Consider the following 21,330-nt stretch of genomic DNA (forward strand, 5'->3'; position numbering starts at 1 on the left):
GCTTCTTGTGGTATTTCCTCGACTTACTTTAGTTCCGTGATCTCTATGATGACCGGTCACATGAACTGCCTTAGGAGCAGGAGCGCATCTGCGCCATCAACAGAGACCATTGCGCATTTGACCGCGATTTATTTTTTGACCTATGAGGTTTGGCAAGGGCACGTTTGACCTCATGGTCACGGATGGCCTTCCTAGTCACCTTTCTGCAGCACTGATACAAGTCGCGTTTGTAGTCGAGGCACCATAAAAAGACGTGGTGGGTATCCATCACGGACATCTGGCGGAGACTGTCACGACACGTTTTAAACCATGTAGTTTTTTTGGGGTGACAATGTCTGCAACTTTGAAAAGAAATTGAGGGTAGAAGCCAATACAGGAATCCATAGGCTGCTTATCTGCCGGTAGGCTCCGAAAGAAAAAAACCTTGCAGATATTCTGGCCCCAATGTTCTGTCTGGGGCGAGACTTGATGTGGATCTGCACAATGCCACCTGTTGACACAGAAGGGAATTGCTACGAACGTTTCTCATTTTGACGCCTGTAGAAAGTCACAAGAGGAGGAATCTCAAGCTAGAAGTCTCGATCAGAAGGAGCAATTTATATTAGAGCAAATTTTTTTTAAAATAATTTTTGAACAAGCACTATACTTTCCTCAGATTATGTGAGTAATGGGGCGAGTACAATGTTGTAGTTTGATTGCAGGGACTTCATGTAGAAAAGTTTGAAGCCATGTAGGTCGGAGGCAAGTTATTTATTACTTTTTAGGCACTGCCAACAGTCACAGCATAGTTGGCAGCTGCCAGGGCTTTATCCTCCCTCAACTCCACTGCCAGACTAGTCCTGGCACAGAGGCCCCAACAGTCTAAGCTGCATCCGTAAATCACAGCATTCACATTGCACATCATCACCTCACTACACGATGCTCTTTCTTTATACACACCAAGTGACATTTTAATCCTTTTTCCTTACACAGTAGACAGATGACAAACTAATATATCACTAAGAAATAAGAGAAACTCTCATCCATCTACTCTCTTTTACAACTAACCAAACATACATGGGTCATGTTTGCGCTGTATACAACTCTGAATAAATACATACATTGAAGGACACCATAATGCAACTCAGCACTACACCAAGCTCCACAGCCATTTGTACTAACAGGCCTAACTAATATGCCTATGTGTCAGATGAAGGAAAGCACCTGAACGAGCACCCAGTAACTCACCCACTGAAAGCCCCCATTATGAGCAAGCTGTAACACAAATTAAGTACAGTAACACACCACTTCTACCACTATTCCATGTCGGCACACCTGACCAACTCCTTAAGACGCCACATTACAAATATAGCCTGTGAAGCCACAAGTACATACCCAACAGTTCCTATAATCTGCTTGCAATACAGACAGACTCCAGTACATAAAAGTTCAAACAGACACACACACACACAAAACAAACACCAATGGCCTCAGTCTCCAGCATCACACCAATAAAATCCTTGCATTTGTGCATACAGATAACTGGAGCCATAAGGCATGTAGGTGAAACACACCAACAAGCCACTCCCAACCGGCAGTCACCCTTACTGCATGGAGCACAAGAATAAAAAAATCATCCCTTAGTGTGATTTCTAATAACTACATGCTAATAATAGAAAGGAGATATAGAAATTGCAACCAGGGCATTAGAAAAGAAAGATTTAAAAATTGTTTCATAAGAAAAAAAGAGGCAAATTTGGAAAAGTAAACGTCTTCGTTCAGGCCAAATATACACTGCATAGTCTAGTAGATTATAATAATACCAACAAGCTCTGGTGAGGACAGAGGGAAGACTGCTTCTATGGCTCCAGAGAAAAGAAGTCAGCCTCAAACTCCGGTTCTGAGCGGGAGAAGAAGGCTCATTCCTCCTCCAGGAAAAGAAAAAAGAGGAGATTCATCCTCTATCCACAGACACACAAGAGATTTAAGACTAATGGAAAGGACGCTTCTGAAGAGAAAACATCTAAGAAAAAACAGGCTGGCACTTCCACTTCTCTTCAAAGGTCTGGCTCAGCGCCTCAGTCTGCACCTCACACCCCCTTCAAGGAGCCGTACTCACTAAAAGAACGCCCATCGATGGCACCATCATTGAAGACTTTGCTGTCTACTGAGAGGACTTTGGTTTCAGGAATCCAGTCAACTATCAAAATGTCAGCAGAGACGTCAAGCAAGAATGTGACCCTGACTACGTTGTTGACAAGACCATCTCCGACCACGAAGATTAGCGCGTCTGCTGCTCAGTCAATGAAGACCCTTCACGCTGCGTCATTGGCGTTACCATCAGCCATGTCATTGACATCGTGGACGGATGGAAAAACCATTTTGATGCCGCCATCGAAGCCATCACTACAGGACTTAGAAAAATCTCTCTTTTGCCTCCCGCTCACCTCCTAGATCAGAGGAAGAAGGTTTATTTGGACCTGCCTACAGTCCGTCATAACTGAAGGTAAATGTCCAGAATCAGAGGAGGAGGATGATGGAGACGATTACCAATCAGTTTATTTACAGGGTGACTCCTTCACGGATAGAGATCCTCCTTTCCTTCAGGATGTGGACTCCTTCCAGGAGCATTATCCTTAAGAGGAACAGGAGGAAGAACACCACCAACTACAAGAACCCTCCATTCGTGTCCCAACATCCTTAGTCACTGACTTGCGTCACATGATAAAACTATTATAAACGCTTCCCGGATGCCACCTCTGCTCAGCGGCCTCCACCTGAGGTTCCCATCTTTAGCACTGCTCCTCAGAGTAATTTAGAACATATTTAAGAGAAAATAATACTATCAGCTATTTCCACTCATGATGATCCGAAGGATAGCGATGATCAGCAGATGGAGGCGAGTGAGCTGTATGCAGAGCCTGATGTTCCAGATGAATGCGACGATTATGTTACCCCAATGCCACCGTCTCCTACCTGCCACTTGCTGATTCGCCACCTGCAGCTATTGGAGGTGTTCCGAATCTTTGAGAGCGAGCCTTGAAACTCTTCGACTTTCCTATGCCACCCAAACAAGCTTAATGCTGCTTTCTTTACGATTTTAAACCAGGCAGGCACACAACGCACCACTCGAGCTATCCCCATTGTGGATTTCTTGTGGCAGGAGGTCCTCAAATTGATGAAAGCGCCAGCATCCATTACTGCAGTCGTACTAAAGCTCGACAAAAAATATATAAGGCCCCTGAAAACTCATCCTCATGCCTCATTGGTCATCCATGGCCAGATTCGGTCATTATGCAGGCTGCATAGGGAAGGGTTAAGAACCTTTTCTCCATGTACAGATCCGCCTTTAAAGGAAGGGCCCGCCTTGATAATATTGGAAAGATTTTCTGCCTTGGCGGCCCCTTCCATTAGAGCCTCCAATGCCTTGGCCATCCTAGGGAGATATGACTGGCAGACGTGGCCTGACATCTCACAAAAAGAAGGAGGCTAAGGATATTCTTTCAGAAGGTGAAAAGGCTTCTTCTGAACTGATCGATATCGCTGTGGACATTTCGTCAACAGCCTTTAGACAGATGGCTGGAGCAGCAATGGGTGGCTGAAAGCTACTACTTTCCGTCTAGAAGTGCAGGCTAAGGTGCCTGATATGTAATTCAATGGAGAATGTCTTTTCGGAAAGCACATCAACGATGCACTCCAATCCAAGTTCAACACCGCCACAGCCAAATCGATTGGTACTCTACATCAGCAAAGATTTCAACCCTTTAGAGGCAGAGGTAAAGGTCAGTACCTCTAGACTGCAGTTCCAACAACCGTTCCAGCCCTATTCTCCGCAGGCCTATCGACCATGCTATTCGGGCCAGGCCTACAGTTTCAATATGATGGCGTCTTATTCGAGGGCATCAGGACACAGACATCCACCATTAGTCAGAAAGTCTCAGGATTCCAACAGGAGACAATGAGAAGTCGCAGGCCCCTGTCACTTCAGTTCCACTTCAATTCAGTCCCACCTTGTCCAAATTCATCAAACTGTGAAAATCCATAACTTCCGACAAATGGGTGTTAGACGTTTTCCAGCATGGTCACACCTTGGAATTTGTTCAGCTGCCTCCAAATTTCCATCCATGGAAGACATCTCATCATCATCTTCCAATTCTCAGAAAAGAAATACGATTGCTCCTCTCCATACCAAAATAGAAGAGGTACCATTCCATCAGCGCAATCTGGGATCCTACTCCGTCTTCTTCCTCATCATGGAGAAAATAGGAAAATGGAGGCAGACACTGGCCTCAGGTTCTTGAACAAGTTCATCAAAATACCTATTCAGGATGCTTTTTCTGCAGGAGATCCTACTTCTCATAGATACGGGAGACTACCTATCCTCCCTCGATCTACTGGATGCATATTTCCACATTCCCATACATCCTAAACATATTTCTCAAGTTGGAGCAGGGTGCAAATATCAATTCAAGGTGCCACCATTCGGGTTTAAGTCAGCCTCCAGAAGAAAGGATTTCACGCCTCCAAAAGACAGCAGGTCTGCTGGCTTCAAGAAGGTCAGTTTCTGGAAGGACATACTAATCCATGCTAGGGATGATTTCTTCCTGCATCCCGTGGATCCCACATTGTCGCTTTCACATAACGTTCCTGTAAGAGCAGCTCGTGGCGCAGTCCACTCAATCTCAGGAATCGTTCGACAACATAATTTCCATAAACTCAGAAATGATCTTGGCAATGTTTTCTTTGAAGGTCAAGGACAACATCTCTCTGGGTCTCTTCTTCCACCAGACAACACCACAGGTGGTGATGGCTTTGGATGCACACCTTCTGGATCTAGAGATTCACAGCAAATGGTCCAAACAGCATGCTTCGTACCACATAAATCTTTTGGAGTTAAAGGCGGCGCTTTGCCGTTTCCAAGTCTTCCTCCCAAGGATTCAGGGATCTTCTTTCTAATGCATGGATCTTAAATAGATTCACCTTTTTCCCTAAGGGGTGATGATGCAAAATAGAAATGGATGCAACAATTCCTAGCTGGAGAACAGGAGGTGAAAGGGGAAATACGATGTAGATACATTTAAAAAAAGAAAAGAGTAAGAGTAAGAGAAATATAAATATAAAAAGGGGAAAGAAGAGTATGGGCTAGATGTGACTAAACCTGTGAGAATAAGACTGTGTTATTCTTCAACAGGCACATTGTCTTTGAATCCTTCTCTAGAACACCATCACCAGACTAATATAACCTTCAATACCCTCTCCCATGAAGCCAGAGTATTCTACCCCTACAACACTCTTCTTCAATCCCAAATATTTTTCTGGTACTAACTCCTCTTGTACCACCTCAAATGACATATTCTTGTTCCTAGAGCCACCCGCTGGCATACTCTCATCTGGCAGCAGATTTATCACTACTCCAAATGTAACCAGGAATAACTCAACAACGTACCTCCTAGAATCGAAGTTTACCATGCTGTTGAGTCACCACCCCGCCACCCTATTGACTTTTGGATATTGTTTTGGCTCTATACCAACTTACAGCACTAAGAAGGATGATGTTCAAACATCCTACATGGACCTTATGGACTGCCCGTTTCCACCACTTCTAGCTGAGATGACATACACAATTTCTGACTGACATAGTTCAACAAATTAAATCCACAAAATACTAAAGTGCATGACTTACCTGATACAACAGCCTCTCTGTCCCCCTCCCTATTGGGGCGGATCCGGATAAACTCCTGACGCAAAAAGGGTGCAACGTCCGTGTTGCTGTTCACAAAAATACGAACTGGATTCTTCAGGGAAACAGAAGCCAAATCTTTTACCTGTCATATGAACAATCAAAGATTAGAGCTGCATTAATGTGTAGTCACAGATGAACAGTTCTGACAAAAGGGTAAGAATTAAACAAGACTGGCATTTTTTTTTTTTTTTTTTTTTTTAACATCATTTTTATTGCATCACCAATAGAAAAGTACAGACAAGATATTTAGCAAAATGAATATGGCACGGATCAGTGCAATTGAATACAATCGTTTTTCGTCCGGGGAGCTCTCCCCGCGCGCGATGCTGGCAGCTCCATCTCCGTCTTGGTCACATACTTCTTACATTGTCTGACCGCTTCATTGTGCAAATAACCCTGGGATGCTTTTGTGATTTACGCCCCTCCCCCTCCCCAATTTTCGGTACCCCAACATCCCTCCAAACCAGCTTCCTACCCGCCCTCCCCCGTGGTCGCGCTGCGCCTGAGTAACCATGTATCAGTGCCTGGTGTGCTGCAGGAGGAAGCAAACAATCGCTAAGGTGTGTTCTCCTGTATAGTGTTAGGGTCTGCTCCGGCTAGTTCGCTCTCGCCTTCCTGCCCCTCATCGTCCACATCCCTGAGCGCCTGCACCATCACCTCCCATGCAGTCGCCCTTTCCAGTGCTTTCTCATCATTCGACCTCCAGGCCATCTGGTATCGTAGGGTACTATCACACGCGGCCCATCTCAGACACTCCCCATACCATCTTTTATACGTGGGCCCCACTCTGGATTTCCAATTTCGTGTGATCTCCCGCTTGGCCAGGATAAGCCCTAAATCTATAAATTTACTTGACATCGTATTTCTAGGTGTGTGTGGGAACCAGTGAAGGATGCCAACTGCCTTAGTGTATTGGATATCCCTGCCCGTCGCCCCGTTAAGGGCCCGTCCAACTTCCTGCCAGTAGTCGCTTAAAGAGGGGCAATCCCACAGCATATGACAGAAATCCGCCCCCGCTGTATTACATCTGGGGCAGGCAGCGTCGACCGCCCCAAAGTACTGTTGGATTTTCCCGGGCGTAAGGTATGCCCTGTGGATAACATAGAAGTGGATTAATTGGAACCTGGCATTCCTCGAGCTCTTCCGCGCCCTCCTCAGCAGTTGGCCCCAGGTCGTGTCTGGTATCTCCACCTGGAGGTCCAGCTCCCACTTGGCCTTCAGGGCTGCCAGAGGTTGCAAGGCCTCCCGCTGCATCCGCGAGTACAGGCATGTGACGGCCTTAAAGGTTCCCGCCGCCATCATGGCGTACTGGCAGGCCAATGAGGTACCTGGTTCCTGCAGCCCTTCCCCCCAGTGGGCTCGCATGGCGCCTGTGACTGCCGCGTGCAGCAGGTAGTCACCCCTCGGTAGGTCAAATCTCTCTTGCAGGTCCCGAAACGGCAGCAACACCCCATCTTCGTAGAGGTCACCCAGCACGTGTACTCCCGCCTCCTCCCACCCGAGCAAGCGTGACCAGTCACCTCCATGTGGGAGGGCAGTGACCATTCCCAACGGTATTTCGGGGGCGTACATAAGGCGGACACCCGCCCGCTTACGGGCCCGGTCCCAACATAGACGGAAAGTCTGCTCCTCGACCGTCAGGTCTCCCACTCGGAGTTTCTGGTGCAGCGTGATATAAGCCAGAACGTGTCGCGGGGCGCCTCCGACTCTCGCGTCCTCGGGACCTCTATAAACTCTCGCCACCTCCTGAGTGAAAGTCTGCAGCTGGGCAGCGAGGTAATACCCCTCGAAGTCCGGCACTGCCATACCTCCCTCATCTTTGGGGCGCAGCAGCGTGTCGAGCGCTATGCGTCTCCTACCCGTGCCCCACAGGAACGCTATAATCAGTGACCTCAGGCGTTTGAAAACCGAACTCGGGATCCATACCGGCAGTGTCCTAAAATAGTACAACAGCCTGGGCAGGGCTATCATTTTAAGCAGGGAAATTCTACCAGCCAGAGAAAGCGGCAGATTCGCCCAGAAGTCCATAGATCCCCGCAGGGCGTTAATACAGCGAGTTACGTTGCCATCCAGCAGGTCGGACGGGGTGTGGTAAACATAAACCCCTAGATAATGTAGGCAGCGCGGCTCCCACCGGAGTTCCTGAGTAGTGAGTGGGCACGGCTCTCCCGGCCTCAGGGGAAACAGACAGGATTTAGGCCAGTTGACCCTCAGGCCCGATAACCTACCGAACTGCTCCAGTAGCCTCCGCGCCCCCTGAAGTTCGGCGCCGGCATCGGCCAAAAACATCAACAAATCATCCGCGTAAAGGGAGATGAGGTGCGGCCTCCCCCTAAAAGGCAAACCTGCGTAGTGGCGGCCCAGTCTGGCTACCGCAGCGAAGGGTTCCATTGCTAACGCAAACAGTAGCGGGGACAGGGAACAACCCTGTCTAGTGCCACGCCTGATCGGGTACTGTCTCGAGATCAGCGCACCCACCCGGACCCTCGCCACCGCCTCAGTATAGAGGACCTTGGTCCACTGTATATATCCGTCCCCCAACCCGAAGCGGCGCATCACCTCATACAGGTATCCCCATTCGAGGCTGTCAAATGCCTTCTCAATGTCGATGGACAGGACAAATGGGGAGACGGTGTCTGGCCAGTCCACACCCATCAGTCTCGTGAGTCTGCGGATGTTATGAGTGGTGTTGCGTGTCGGTATGAAACCACACTGGTCACCATGAACCAGGCTCGTCATGTGCACCAGCAATCTGTTGGCCAGAATTTTACTGAGGATTTTGTAATCCGTCGTCAACATAGATAACGGACGGTACGAGGACAGCACCGCACCCTCTCTGCCCGGCTTCAAGAGTGGGATCATAAGGGCCTCGCACATAGAGCCCGGGAGTCGGCCCTTCTCCTGCGCCTCATTGTATACCTCGCGCAGCCGTGGAGCAAGATGCTCTAGGTATTTGCCATAAAATTCGATCGGTAGACCGTCAAGGCCCGGGGTCTTGTTTCTAGCCATCTGTTTTACAGCGCAACCTATTTCTCCGAGGGAGATTGGCCGCCCTAGCTCTTCTGCCTCCGAGTCCTCTACTCGCGGCAACTCTAGCCCGTCCAAGAACTCCTCAAGCTCCTCCGTCCCCCCCGTACCACCACTCAGATAGAGCCCCTCATAATAAGCCCGGAACTTGTTCAGGATCCCGGGTTGGGTGTGGCAAGGCTCCTCCCCTGGCTCCTGTATCCTCATGATCGGCCCTCCCCCCCGGATAGGGTTAGCAAGCCAAGCCAACATCGCCCCCGCCTTATCACCTTCCGCATGCGCTCTCGTCACGTACGCCTTGTGGTCGAAGCTACGCAGCCGCTCTAGCTCTACCGCCAGCCCCTCCCGCGCCCCGCTAAGCCCCTCCTGCAATTCCGGGTGATTCGGGCGCCTCTTCTCAAGATCCCTCAGCCGTGTCTCAGCCTTGTCTAAGTCATCCAACAAAGTCTTCCGTGCCCCTGCCGTGTGCCCAATACAGTGTCCCCGCACCACCACCTTGAAAGCATCCCATTCAACCGCCCTCGAGGAAGCCGAACCACTGTTCTCCTCAAAATACCTCTCGATACGGTCACTCAGGGCCTCCCTGAACAACAAGTCGTCCAGGGTGTCAGGTTGCAGGCGCCATGTTGGCACGCAGTTAACAGTCACCATCCATTCCAGAGACATCAACAAGGGGTTGTGGTCCGATATCGTCCTTGCCAAGTATTCCGCCCCTCCCACCGCAGGGAGCACACATTCCGAACAAAGAAACGCATCCAGCCTCACATGTAAATCATGCAGGTGCGAGTGAAAGGAGTAATCCCTAGTGGTGGGGTGCATCGCCCTCCATGCATCCGTGAGGGCCCAGCTCTCCTGCCATTCTAATCTACGCTTGGCGATCCTATGTGCCGGGGACGCACGTAGCGGGGGATGGGATCTATCTAGTAGCACATCCTCAACCGAGTTGAAGTCCCCCCCCAGGAGGACCGGCCCCGCCAAGTAACCCGCCAATTTGCCCGAGACGTTAGACAAGAAAGCGGGCAGGTCCACATTAGGAGCATACACATTGCAGAGCGATATCATCCTGCCTCTCAGCCTTCCTTCCACCGCCACATATCTGCCCTCTGGGTCTATCGATGACTTCGAGACTTGGAAGGGGACCCCCGCCCGTATCCAAATCAGTGTCCCCCTCGCAAATGCTGAAAATGTCGTGTAGAATAACTGCCCCCTCCAGCGCCTTTGTAGAGCCGCCCCTTCCTGCTTATTGAGGTGCGTCTCCTGCAGGAACGCTATGTGAACCCCCCTACGCTTGAGGTACGCCTGAACCTTATGTCTGCGCGTCATGGACTGCATGCCCCGCACATTCCAGGTCACACATTTCAACGCTCCAGTACTAGCCATTCCCCCCTACACAACCGGACCATACAACAAAGAACAGCGTTCGCCAAAGTCCCGCGACCACGGGCCCTCCCCCCCACCCTCTCCAAACAGGAAGCCAAACCCCTCCAACAACTACAACCCCTTGAGCAACCCCAACTGCTCGCAACTCCCACCCCCCCAGGACAGGCCCCCCCGCAACTGGAAGTACCCCCATCCAAACCAACACTCCCGATCACCCCTCAAGGAAAGGTGATAATATTCGCAGTCCCCACTGCGATGACCTTAGGGGCCAGTAAGGCGCGGCTCAATGCTATAAAACCTCCAACAAATCAGCCCCGCGCGCTCCACCCCACAATCCCCACATTACAGATCCCCAAAACCTCAATCAATGTCTATCCACTGCTGCGGGTCCATCGCCCCGGTGTTCAACCAACGAGTTCCTTCCGCTAAACCAGTTCAACACGCCTCCAGTATCTCTCCCGAGGTCTGCGGCGTCACAATAGGGCCCCGGGCTCCACCAAATTCCGATTGTCCTGTCTCTGAGCCCGTTCCCGGAGCCTCCGAATCCGTGCCCTTCCCAGACTGAGTCCTGGCGGCTCTAGATAAGTCCACCACCGCCTGTAGGGCCGCCTGCCTCTCCGCCTCCGTCTGCGACGTCGAGGGTTTCCCGGTCCTCCTGCGATTCTTCCTGATCCTTTGGGACTGCCTGATCGGCTTTTCCATCTTGGCCTCTTCCTCCCTGGCCTTAGCACCGTCCGTTCCTGCCTTATAAGTATCCCACCAGTCCCATGCATCCGCGGAAGTCGTAAAGAATAAAGACTTTTCGTCCACCACCACTCTTAGCTTGGCTGGAAACAACAGGGAGTACTTGATGCCTTCCCGGCGGAGCTCGCGCTTGAGGGACAAGAAGTTTGCCCGAAGTCGCTGAGTCTCAAACGTGTAGTCCGGGAACATGGTGACTCTGTTGTTTTCCACTTGAAAGGGCCCTGCCTCTCTCGCCCTCTGTAGAAGCCAGTCTCTGTCCCGGTAATGGAGCAACTTGAACACCACCGGGCGAGGAGGAAGGCCCAAGGCTGGCGGACGCGCCGGAACTCTATGTGCCCGCTCCAGGGAGAAGAAGGGGGACAGGCCTTCAGGTGCCACCTCCGTCCGCAGCCAGTTATCCAAGTAGCCCACCATGTCGTCGCCTTCAATTTTCTCCGGCAGGCCCACTAGGCGTACGTTGTTGCGCCTGTTCCTGTTTTCTGCATCCTCGGCCCTCCTTTCCAGTACCTTCAGACGGTCCATCACGTCGGCCATCTGGGCCTTCACCGTTGCCTGGGCCGGGGCTAAGTCCTTAACCGTGGTCTCCACGGATTTTACCCTGTCCTTAAGTTTGTCGTGGTCGGCCTTCAGGAGGCCCAAGCCCGTTGCCACCTGAGCTATGTCTTGCTGTAGGGCATCCTTTGTGGTGGCGATGGCTTCCAGGATGCGATCCTGCATCCGCTGTAACGCCGCCTGGTCTCTCTCTGCTCCTTCCGCCGCCTCGGTGTCGGTCGCGCCATCCCCCTTCCCCTTCGGTTTCCCCATCTGGGCCGGGATGGGCGGTGGTCCTCAAATATGTTCCTGGTCGCCCTCCGAGCGTCGCCGGGCACCGGCCTCCGGCCGGGTTCTCAAGTCCAGAAATGTCACCAAGAGGCAGGAAGCACCGAGCGGTCGCGGTCCGGCCAGCGCCAGTTGCGCCTGAGATCCGGGGTCCTCGTCTCCGAGTCACTGTCGCACCGTTGTCGCCCCAATCAGGAGACGGTCCTCAACCACCGCCCAATGGCGCGCCCAAAGTTCTACCAACACCTGGGGAGGGGCGCGACGCGGCCGCCAGCACCTCTAGCGTGTCCGGGAGCGGTCTTCAGTGGATCTCCGGGCAGATGTCTCCGTCACAAGCGATCTCATGCCATCGCCGCCATTTTGGGGTCCGCGACTTCTCGGCCGAGTTCAGCTTTCGAAGTTAAGTTACTGCTGCGGGAAGGCTCGGTGTCGTCTTCCGCGGGTCCCGGACCCTCCGCAGTACCGTCCAGTACCGGATAATGTCCTTTATCTCGGGGTTCGAATGAGTTTTCAGGATATTTCCCGGGATCGGGCACGGAGCTCCGAGCTCACGCTGCCTACCTCCTCGGCATCCAAGCCACGCCCCCTTAAACAAGACTGGCATTATGATCAACATGTAACTGCAATGTAAATTTCTCAATCAAAACCTAACTAATATTCATAAATACAGACTATTCCACAAGGGTGCAGCATGCTAGAACACACTAAGAGTTAACACTTTTTAAAGACCAACTATTAAAAGGATTTGTTTAATAACATGAAAGCTGCAACTAGGTTACTGCCTTTCCTAAACAAGTATTTATAAAGCCAATAGGCTTCGCTGTTTTAATGCAGACACAGAGCTAGTGGATTTGCCAATGCTCACTGGGTTTGGAACTATTTGGCTGGCCATGTATGCACATGAGTGTGAACCCATGGTGCATATGAGAATTTTTTTTTCAAGGTTAAAAAAAAAATTGTTTTAAAGTCTTTTTCGAGACACTTCATATTAGTCATAATTATTATGATAAAGGTATAACAGAATTAACATTTAATTTTATGCACACAGTATTAACAGTGTGTTGCACATTATTTGGGTTTATTAACCAGCTATGCTAACACACCAAATGTGGAATATTTGTTTTCGAGTTTAAAACAAAAATTATTCAGAAAAGCATCCAAGGTCACTGAAGCTGTGAGAGCCTGGGACTTCAGCCAATGTTTTTGAAACTAAAGTATACAATAAAGATACAGTGGGTGGAATGCTTGAATTAATCTCAGCCACTGGTAATCACTCGGGCCGCATCCCAGTCCTTTGTTATTTTGCACACCATGCCACCTCAGCTTGGACCCAGCCATATATATTAAAATCAGTCTTGAGCCAGTTCAGCATGAACTGCCAGGCCTGGTCCTCCGTGAACCAGAACACAAGCAACACAGGACCGGGGTTGCCCTAGCTACGGCTCCTCAGCCAGGTATAGCTTGGTTCCAGTGAGACAATGTGCACGGGACCCACATCTTGGCAAACCAGTCTCACTGCGGGTGGTACACTAAAGCATAGACAAGCATCTGAAATGCAATTGGTCTTACCGTTGGGACCTTATAAGTATTTAGCTATGCAGCACATTAGCCTGGGTGCTGAAACATCTACTGTTCTTTAACATGGAGAGAAAGTAAGGAACAAACTGCATGACACGCCTGGTATGGGAACACATGGAGAGAAATATTGCGTTTCAGAGGAAAATGTTGTAGTCCAAAGCTCTGTTTTTAATATAAAATCAAGGCTTTTGGTGGTCATATCACTGAAAATACAGGATTTGAAAAATTATTAGTGTTGAGGGGTGCTCGTGGAAGACAATTTCTATGGGCTGGAATCTAAAGATGCTAAAGCGAGTCTGGTATTTTACGGACCTCTGCTGGTCGTTGCCTATCGATCCAGTTGAATAGAGGCAGTTGAACAGCGAATGCTTAACCTAAAAAGCGTCCAAAGGCCCAGTAAACAATCACCGGGCAGGCTGACAACAAGGACAGCCCCTCTACTTGCAGTGTTTAATTGCAAGTTCATTCTTTTCTTGAGCTCTGCTTTGCCATTTCCTTGGTTTTACCACTTTCACTTGCATGGGATGAGGCTGGATTTGTATTACATTTTTCTTATTATTATTGAAGGTCCATGGCTGGAGAAGTAAAATCCTAGTTCTCCAATGAATTTATGGACACTCACCTCTCTGGTATAGCCAGTGGAATGGAGACACTGCTATAGTTTAGGAAAGTATTTGATGCACTAAGCTGTATTTGAACTATTACTACAATACATTCTGGAAACAAACACATGGAGGTTTAACTAACTAGATGGTGTTGAGTTGCTTACCTGTCTAGGTATTATATAATATTTAGAGAGAAACAAGCAGGAAAAGATCATTTAATAAAATTCTCAGTCTATAAATTATTCTTAGATTCCCAATACAAGCAGAGATATTCTGTGTTTATGAATTCAACAAAGATACCCATTATGAAGACCTACGATTACATGAACTACATTTGGGAAATCACAAATATGTCACAGGACAGTTACAAGAGGAGATGTGATGTACAAGCCTGACATCAGGTGTACAAACACCATTGTACCAGTTTGTAGTCGGGGATACAAATCTCACAGATGGAGTACAAATATGAATGAGGCATATGGTGCCCGAAATACGGTACAAGCCTATGATGAGGGGGTACTGTCCCACTTGTGAGGTACAAGCTCTAATCAGGGATATGCATAGGCAAGGTACAAGCATGTCTTCAGATACACAGTGCCACAGTAAGGCACACATCCCGGATTCAGTTTATGGTGACATAGGTGATATGGTAGCCTGTGATTCAGAATACATCAAGCAGCAAATATATTAATCCTGTATCTGTTCCTGAATGTTACAATGCACACAATCTATGAGATTTTGATAGTTGCTTCCGTCGCTCATCTTTCCTCCCTGTATGAAGATTGGAACAGCCACAGTGCAAAAGAACAGGAAACAGGCACCAGCAGATTACCTCATCAGTCATGGTGGCTGAAAACAGCATGGTTTGGCGCTGGTGGGAACAGAGGCGTATAATTTCCTTCATCTGTTCTTCGAAGTACTCATCCAACATCCTGAAATGAAAGAACTAGATTTAGATGTGTATATACCCCAGAGCGAGAGACTGCAGGTGAAAAATATAAATAGTGACAGGAGGCATAAAATATAGATATAAAGGAAGGTAGCTAGAGAAACCACAGACCGGGCAATGAAAAATTTTTCTCAACATAGTAACTCCTGTACTCATCACTTCTGCCTATTTTAGTGGGGACTTCCTTTCCCTTAAACAATTTGTATCAGAGAAACAAGTTTTAGTGCCATGAACAAAATCTAAGCTTGTGGATGGATACCCTTATGCCCAGGTACTTCCTTTTAACCTCCAGCTCAACCTGCACCACTTCCTTTTCTCCAAAGTCCTAAAATGAAATCAGCAACAAGCATTGGAAATGCAATAGGTCTCGCAGCATTAGAGTTAGTGCTTTTAGAATTGTTTATGGTTTTTTTTGTAAATCTTTAGCATTTTTGTTTCCTGTAGCCAATGCTAAAGAATTTAAAAAAAAAAAAGCCATAAACATTTCTAAAAGCTCTAACTCAAATGCTCCGAGACCTATTGCACTGTGTGAGGGTGAGGGGTTGAGGGTGAGTGAGGGTGAGTGAGGGTGAGGGTGGGTGAGGGTGAGTGAGGGGTTGAGGGTGAGTGAGGGTGAGGGGTTGAGGGTGAGTGAGAGTGAGGGTGAGTGAGGGTGAGTGAGGGTGAGTGAGGGTGAGTGAGGGTGAGTGAGGGTGAGGGTGAGTGAGGGTGAGTGAGGGTGAGGTATTGAGGGTGAGTGAGGGTAGAGGGTGAGAGAGGGTGAGTGAGTGTGAGGTGTTGAGGGTGAGTGAGGGTGAGGCGTTGAGGGTGAGTGAGGGTGAGTGTGGGCGTGGGTGAGGGTAAATAAGCAACTGCAAGATGACCAGTACACCTTTGAAAAGTATCTTCCAATGCGGGTAAACACTTATCAACACATTTATTTGTAACTTTTGATCCATTTGAGCTAGAGACAATTTCTTTTTTGTTAAACTGTGCAGAAAATGCACCAGATGATAGATTATGACTGAGGCAACTGCGGCGAATCCTTAACTATGTGAAAAATCTGCAGCCACAGAACCACATAATTCTAGTGCCCCTGCCTACAGTGAAGTTAGCCAAAGGTTGACCTATTGCTTGATACTGTAATAGAGAAAAGAAAACGTCAAAGATGCAACAACAAATCAGTGGATGATGAGGGATGACTGAAAGACCCTCTGAGGAAGTACACTGAGTATATCATTTTATATATTGGTTAATACCAAACCTAAAAATAAAAATAAAATACTGTGACTCTTAACTGCACCCTGTTGCATGCTGGTGAGATTTTCTTTCATCAGTATACAAAGTCCATATGTTTACATGTTCAATTCCTTGCTCAATAGCAGTTTTGTGTTTTAGTGGGTGAGTTATTTTCAGTGCAGCAAAATGTAAATGCGCCCTGAAATTTTAACTAGCCCCCGAACTTCATCTGCCCACCGAACACCAAGTTCACAACGTTAATGTCCTTTTAATAAGAAGAATGAAGAGGTTATTAATTGTGGCATGTGCTGTTTCGTTTCCAGATTAACGCAAACTAATAAACAAAGAGGTCAATCCGAAAACAGGCCCAGGATTCCACTGGGAGCACCCGTATGTTTCATGGTAAAACTTCATGCGAGGAAATAGAATAAAGACGGATTCATCGCGGATCTGTCGGCGCCAGCCTGACAGGAATGAGTCAGGCCTTCCCAGACAAAACAAGAGGCGGGCAGCGCGATTCACACAGAAACACAGCCACGCTCGAGTTGGCCAGCACATTTTCTGACTTGGACTAAAATATATATATATATTATAACACTCGCCAAAACAGGTGCCAATAGTGTCGGAATTTTTGAAACCATTTCATTATTTACCTTTCACTGGTCCTTTTTGCCTGGATTTTAATTAAAAATGCTTTACCGAGGCAGTGAATAAAGTTATAAAAAACACTTTCCGGCCTTCCCCCTTCATTTCTCTATACTGACGTTTACCTTGTGCCTGGGCACGCCCTTCTCGACATATGTTCACGGGCACATCTATGCTTGGTTAATCAGATATAAGTTGTATGGTCTACTGGTCGACCCAACAACTCAGAAACAATAAACGCATAAGGAGTGGGGAACAGGAAAGACACACATGATCGCGACACAACAAACAGAAATAGGTCTCTGAAGACAGGGCCTGCAAACACACAAGAAAACCGGTCTGCTAGCAAACACCATTACCCAGAAAAAGCAAACACACATGGACTCGAGCACACGAAGCACAGTTAAACTCAAGCACAGCAAAGACGAAGGGTCCAACGAACACACGCACACACCACCCACACACACACACACACACACACACACACACGCACACTCACTCACTCACTCAGAAACACGGAAAACGGCACAAATTAACCCAGGCATGGAAAATACAAACACATAGGAACGGTAAATAGACACAGACCCGAAGAACAGCAAAAAACATGTTCCGGCACAGCAACACCGAGGGACATGGGCAAAGCAAACATGCAGGGACATGTATAAGCGAAGAACTCTGGGGAAAGCAAAAAACGCGAACCACAACATAACAAGCCTTGCTATACGCACAGGAAAGACATGTTAACACAAGCACAGTAAACAAGTCCCAGTCCATGGTGGAATGTGGTTGAAAAAAAGCGAAAGAGAAAGCAGGGTAACCTGACCCAGGAGGGGGGAGGAGGGAGGAGAAATGCGTCTCGGCCGGAGCAGGGGGCGGAGCAGGGAGAGCGGGCTTTAGCACGGCCTCAGTGTGGGCATTGATGGGGGGTAGGGGGGAAGTGGGGATTTAAGAAAAAATAAACAAACAAGACGGAGGGAAGGGAGGGGAGGGGGAGGAGAAATGCGACACGGCGGGAAGGGGAGGGGGCGGAGCGGGTGAAATAAACAACCAAACAAGACGGAGGGAAGAGAGGGGAGGGGGGAGGAGAAATGCGACACGGCGGGAAGGGGAGGGGGCGGAGCGGGTAAAACATGACGGACGTGCACGCGCTTTTAAGCTCAATGCGCATGCGCATTGAGCTTAAAGTCACGGGCACTGCAAGGAATCGCCACGATTCCTTGCAGTGGATAAAGAGTGGATAAGCCCCCATAGTCTCGCTTGCTCGATGCGCATGCGCATCGACAGGCGAGACCTAAAAACGCAGAGCACAGCAGAAAATGGCAACTATCCACCCAAGAAAAGATTGAGATTTGCTGATGTCTTAAGAGCACTGAAATATTTCCAATAGAAAAAGTTCAAATAGAATCTAATGTTATTTGTCTTTTGGCATCGAAGATGCAGAGAAGAACTCATTGATATTCTGGAGCATTTTCATTATTTCATCGAAGTAAAAAATTACAGTCATTTGATTAGCTCAAGTAGTGATTCAGTTGTTTAAGACAGCTAGGGATCCAAGTTTGCCAAGGAGACAAAATATTGCTTTCAGTGGACTTTGTGAAATTATGCAATGATTCTATTTTTTTTGTGAGACTTATCAGATAAGTAGTGCTGTGGGGGGGGGGGGGTAGGGGTATACATTTCTGTTTTATGCTTAGATGTTGACATACAAAAGAAAAGTACATGTCAATTAACAGCGTTGATTATTTTTGGTGGAGATTCGAAATTGGTGTGGTGTGCCAAGACACTGGATTCTAAGAACAGCAATTGGGCCAAGGACCAGAGGGATGTTTGACGCCATGAGCAAAGTCTTACAGAACAAGCGGAAGGAGGTCTAGACCACTCTGTCCTCTATACTTTATAGCAGCAATTGTCTATGCTGCTATTAGAGCCATTAAGGCTAATGAAGGGATCCATAAGCCCCGAAGAATGCCCCAGACCTGCTAGGCTATTGGCAGATAGGAGACGGGTTTGAGCCATAATCCTCTGTATACTCGCTCGTTCTTGGTTTTAGATATACCCAGGGTCCTCACCAATAAAGGTGAAATACAGAGGCGCTCTGAGGTATTATAAGATAGTATGTATGGATCCTGCCTTGTCCAGTAATTTTTATATAGGAACTCCCTCCTTTATTTATTTATTTATTTAGAGTTTTGTATAGCGCGAACAAGACCCTTGGGTATCAGAGCGCTTCACACAGCATGACATGAGGTAGTTAACGTCGGTATAGTTGTAGCCTTATTACACAAACCTTTAGAGGTAGGTACATATTTTGTAATATATATTGCACATAAATGAAAATCCCCGAACAGTTTTTCATGTAGCAATTTTCATACCCCTAAGAGGTAGGTGCTTATATTGCGCACAAAATTAAAACTCAGAAAAAATATCTACAAAATATAAAGTATACAACGTAAGTAAGAACCACAGTTTAGTACATAACACGAAACGCGATATAAAGTGTGATTGCAGCCAAGGATCCTGAATGTTTATTTTCTAGGTCTGATTCAGTTCCCGACATTGACCATGCATTCTGACTTCCCATGTTTAGTCTACGGGAGGAATGTACTCATTAGGAAGATCTTGGTCTCCCTCTTAAAGGATATAGTGTTTTTAATCTTCCTAATGTTTGAAGGAAGTGAATTCCAGATTCTAGGTGCTGCTCCTGAGAAAGCTCTGTTGTAAGTTTTCTTCTTCCTAAAGATGGCTGGCCTCAACATCAGCTCCTTTGTGCTCCTGGCCGGTCTGTTCTCTCCAGATAGTTTAATTTTCTGAGAAAGGTAGCTGGGTGTATTGTGATGGAGCGCCTTGTGAGTTATGCATGCCATTTTTGGCTGGATTCTGGCTTCGTACGGAAGCCAATTTAATGCCTTCAAGTGTGGCGAAATATGTTCAAATTTCCTTGATCCAGTGATCAGTCTTGCCGCTGCATTGAGACATGCCTTAAGGGGTGCTGTTGAGATTTTTGGTAGCCCCGCTAGCGTAGTACATCCATATTCAATCCTCGCGATAACTAGTGACTGAACTGCCAGTTTGAGGTCTGCTTTGAATATGAATGGTTTCACTTTTCTGATGTAGTTCAAATGGTAGCGGGCGCTTTTTGCCATTGTGTTGATATGGGACTTCATGTTTAGCTTCTCATCTAGTGTGATTCCTAGTGATTTCGCTGAGCCCACTAGGGTAGGGGTGCAATTTAGTGCTGTGATCATATTGGTCCATTCCTTCACTTCTGTGTGCATCTTTGGTGGTGATATTAGTAAGAATTCCGTTTTTTGTGTGTTTAGTTTTAGATGGTTGTCAGCTAGCCATCGTAATGCCACTTTTAATGTCTCATCCATTCTCATGATGTCATCATGTCGCTGTGGTGTCACTGACCTACCAAAGAGGGGAGAATATTGCGATGATGAAGCTTGACAGTATTAATTATGTGAGGCTTCATAAAGGACGACTTTCCTCATAAGCACGGCAAAAGTCTGTGACGTCCAAAAATTGTGCATTCCTGATGGTTGTTGTAACATCACGAAACAACACATCCGTCTTTCTCTTGTCTTTTCCTGTGCTACCGCATTCAATTTTGTGTTTTCATTGATACTCTGGAGGGACGTTTGGTGGCCTACCCTCCCCCTCTCTGTTTATGTGTTAAAGGAAATCCCTTCAAAGCATGAAAATACTGGAAAATTGAACTCCTGATGCGCTCTTGGCAAAGCCACTCCCCTCTCACCCCCACCCCAGGGGAAGCACTTAAGAGAATCTCACAGGGAGTTAGGTCTGACAGAGGTCAAACAGTTTAGGTTCAGCTCCCAATGGTCCTGGTATTGCAGGAAAAGGCCTCTTCTACCTCGTTGTGTCCATGTGGCTTTAACAGGAGCCATCTTATAACCAATTATATGTCCAGAGTACAAGAGGAAGAGTTGCAGTTTTCCAAGCTCTTCTCAGACACCAGGGTCAGTCCACTTTTGAGCTTCCACTGGTCCAGGAGTGGGTGCCTAAAGTTTCCACATTTATGCCTGGCACGAGCTACAGGTGGCAATGGCTCCTGGGCACGCTCTAGCAAATAAGGCACACCTCAAAAAATCATTAAAATGTTACCAGACCGGCAGATAGTGACCTGAAAAATCTACTCAGCCCAACTGTAATGCTCTTGACCCATAAAATGGCTTCAAATTGTGTGATCCTAGGCAACTATTTTATTTTACATAGTCGCCTTTTTCTTTATTCTCAAACGAGAATACCTTCATATATGGGACTTCAGCCTACCTGTGGCACAAAAACTCTTTTGTATGATTTAATAGACTAAACATTTGCTCCAAGCATATTAAGAATCTAGGCCATAAATAACATACATTAACCCAGATTTGCCTCTTAGTTTGCAAGTAGCATTGTCATCAATGTGGGGGCAGGAACATTTGTCATTTAATGTTTAAAAAAAAATTTTTTATAAATATATTACTAAAGCATGACGTGGAAGCACACTGTCATTTACAGATAGCACATTTTCCATTGAAAAGGCTGACAACATTTCCACTGACATGCAGTTTTAAAGATAAAACCATATAGCATTCCATTAAGCATACAAACGATAAGTATGGAAATCGGGTTTTAAGTAA

General features: G+C 47.4%; 1 protein-coding gene across 1 annotated transcript in view; it reads right to left on the bottom strand.

Moving 5' to 3' along the window:
• The window catches only part of DDX27 (DEAD-box helicase 27), a 166,361-nt gene that overhangs the window by 75,587 nt on the left and 69,444 nt on the right, over window positions 1-21,330 (bottom strand). The window contains exons 10-11 of the mRNA XM_086932592.1: window positions 14,708-14,807; window positions 5,663-5,804 (exon numbers count right to left, since the gene is read on the bottom strand). Of these exons, the coding sequence (XP_086788718.1) occupies window positions 5,663-5,804; window positions 14,708-14,807 (242 nt within the window). The remainder of the gene's footprint in view (window positions 1-5,662; window positions 5,805-14,707; window positions 14,808-21,330) is intronic.

This window comes from Lissotriton vulgaris, chromosome 7, assembly GCF_964263255.1.
Source record: "Lissotriton vulgaris chromosome 7, aLisVul1.2, whole genome shotgun sequence".
NCBI classification, from domain to species: domain Eukaryota; kingdom Metazoa; phylum Chordata; class Amphibia; order Caudata; family Salamandridae; genus Lissotriton; species Lissotriton vulgaris.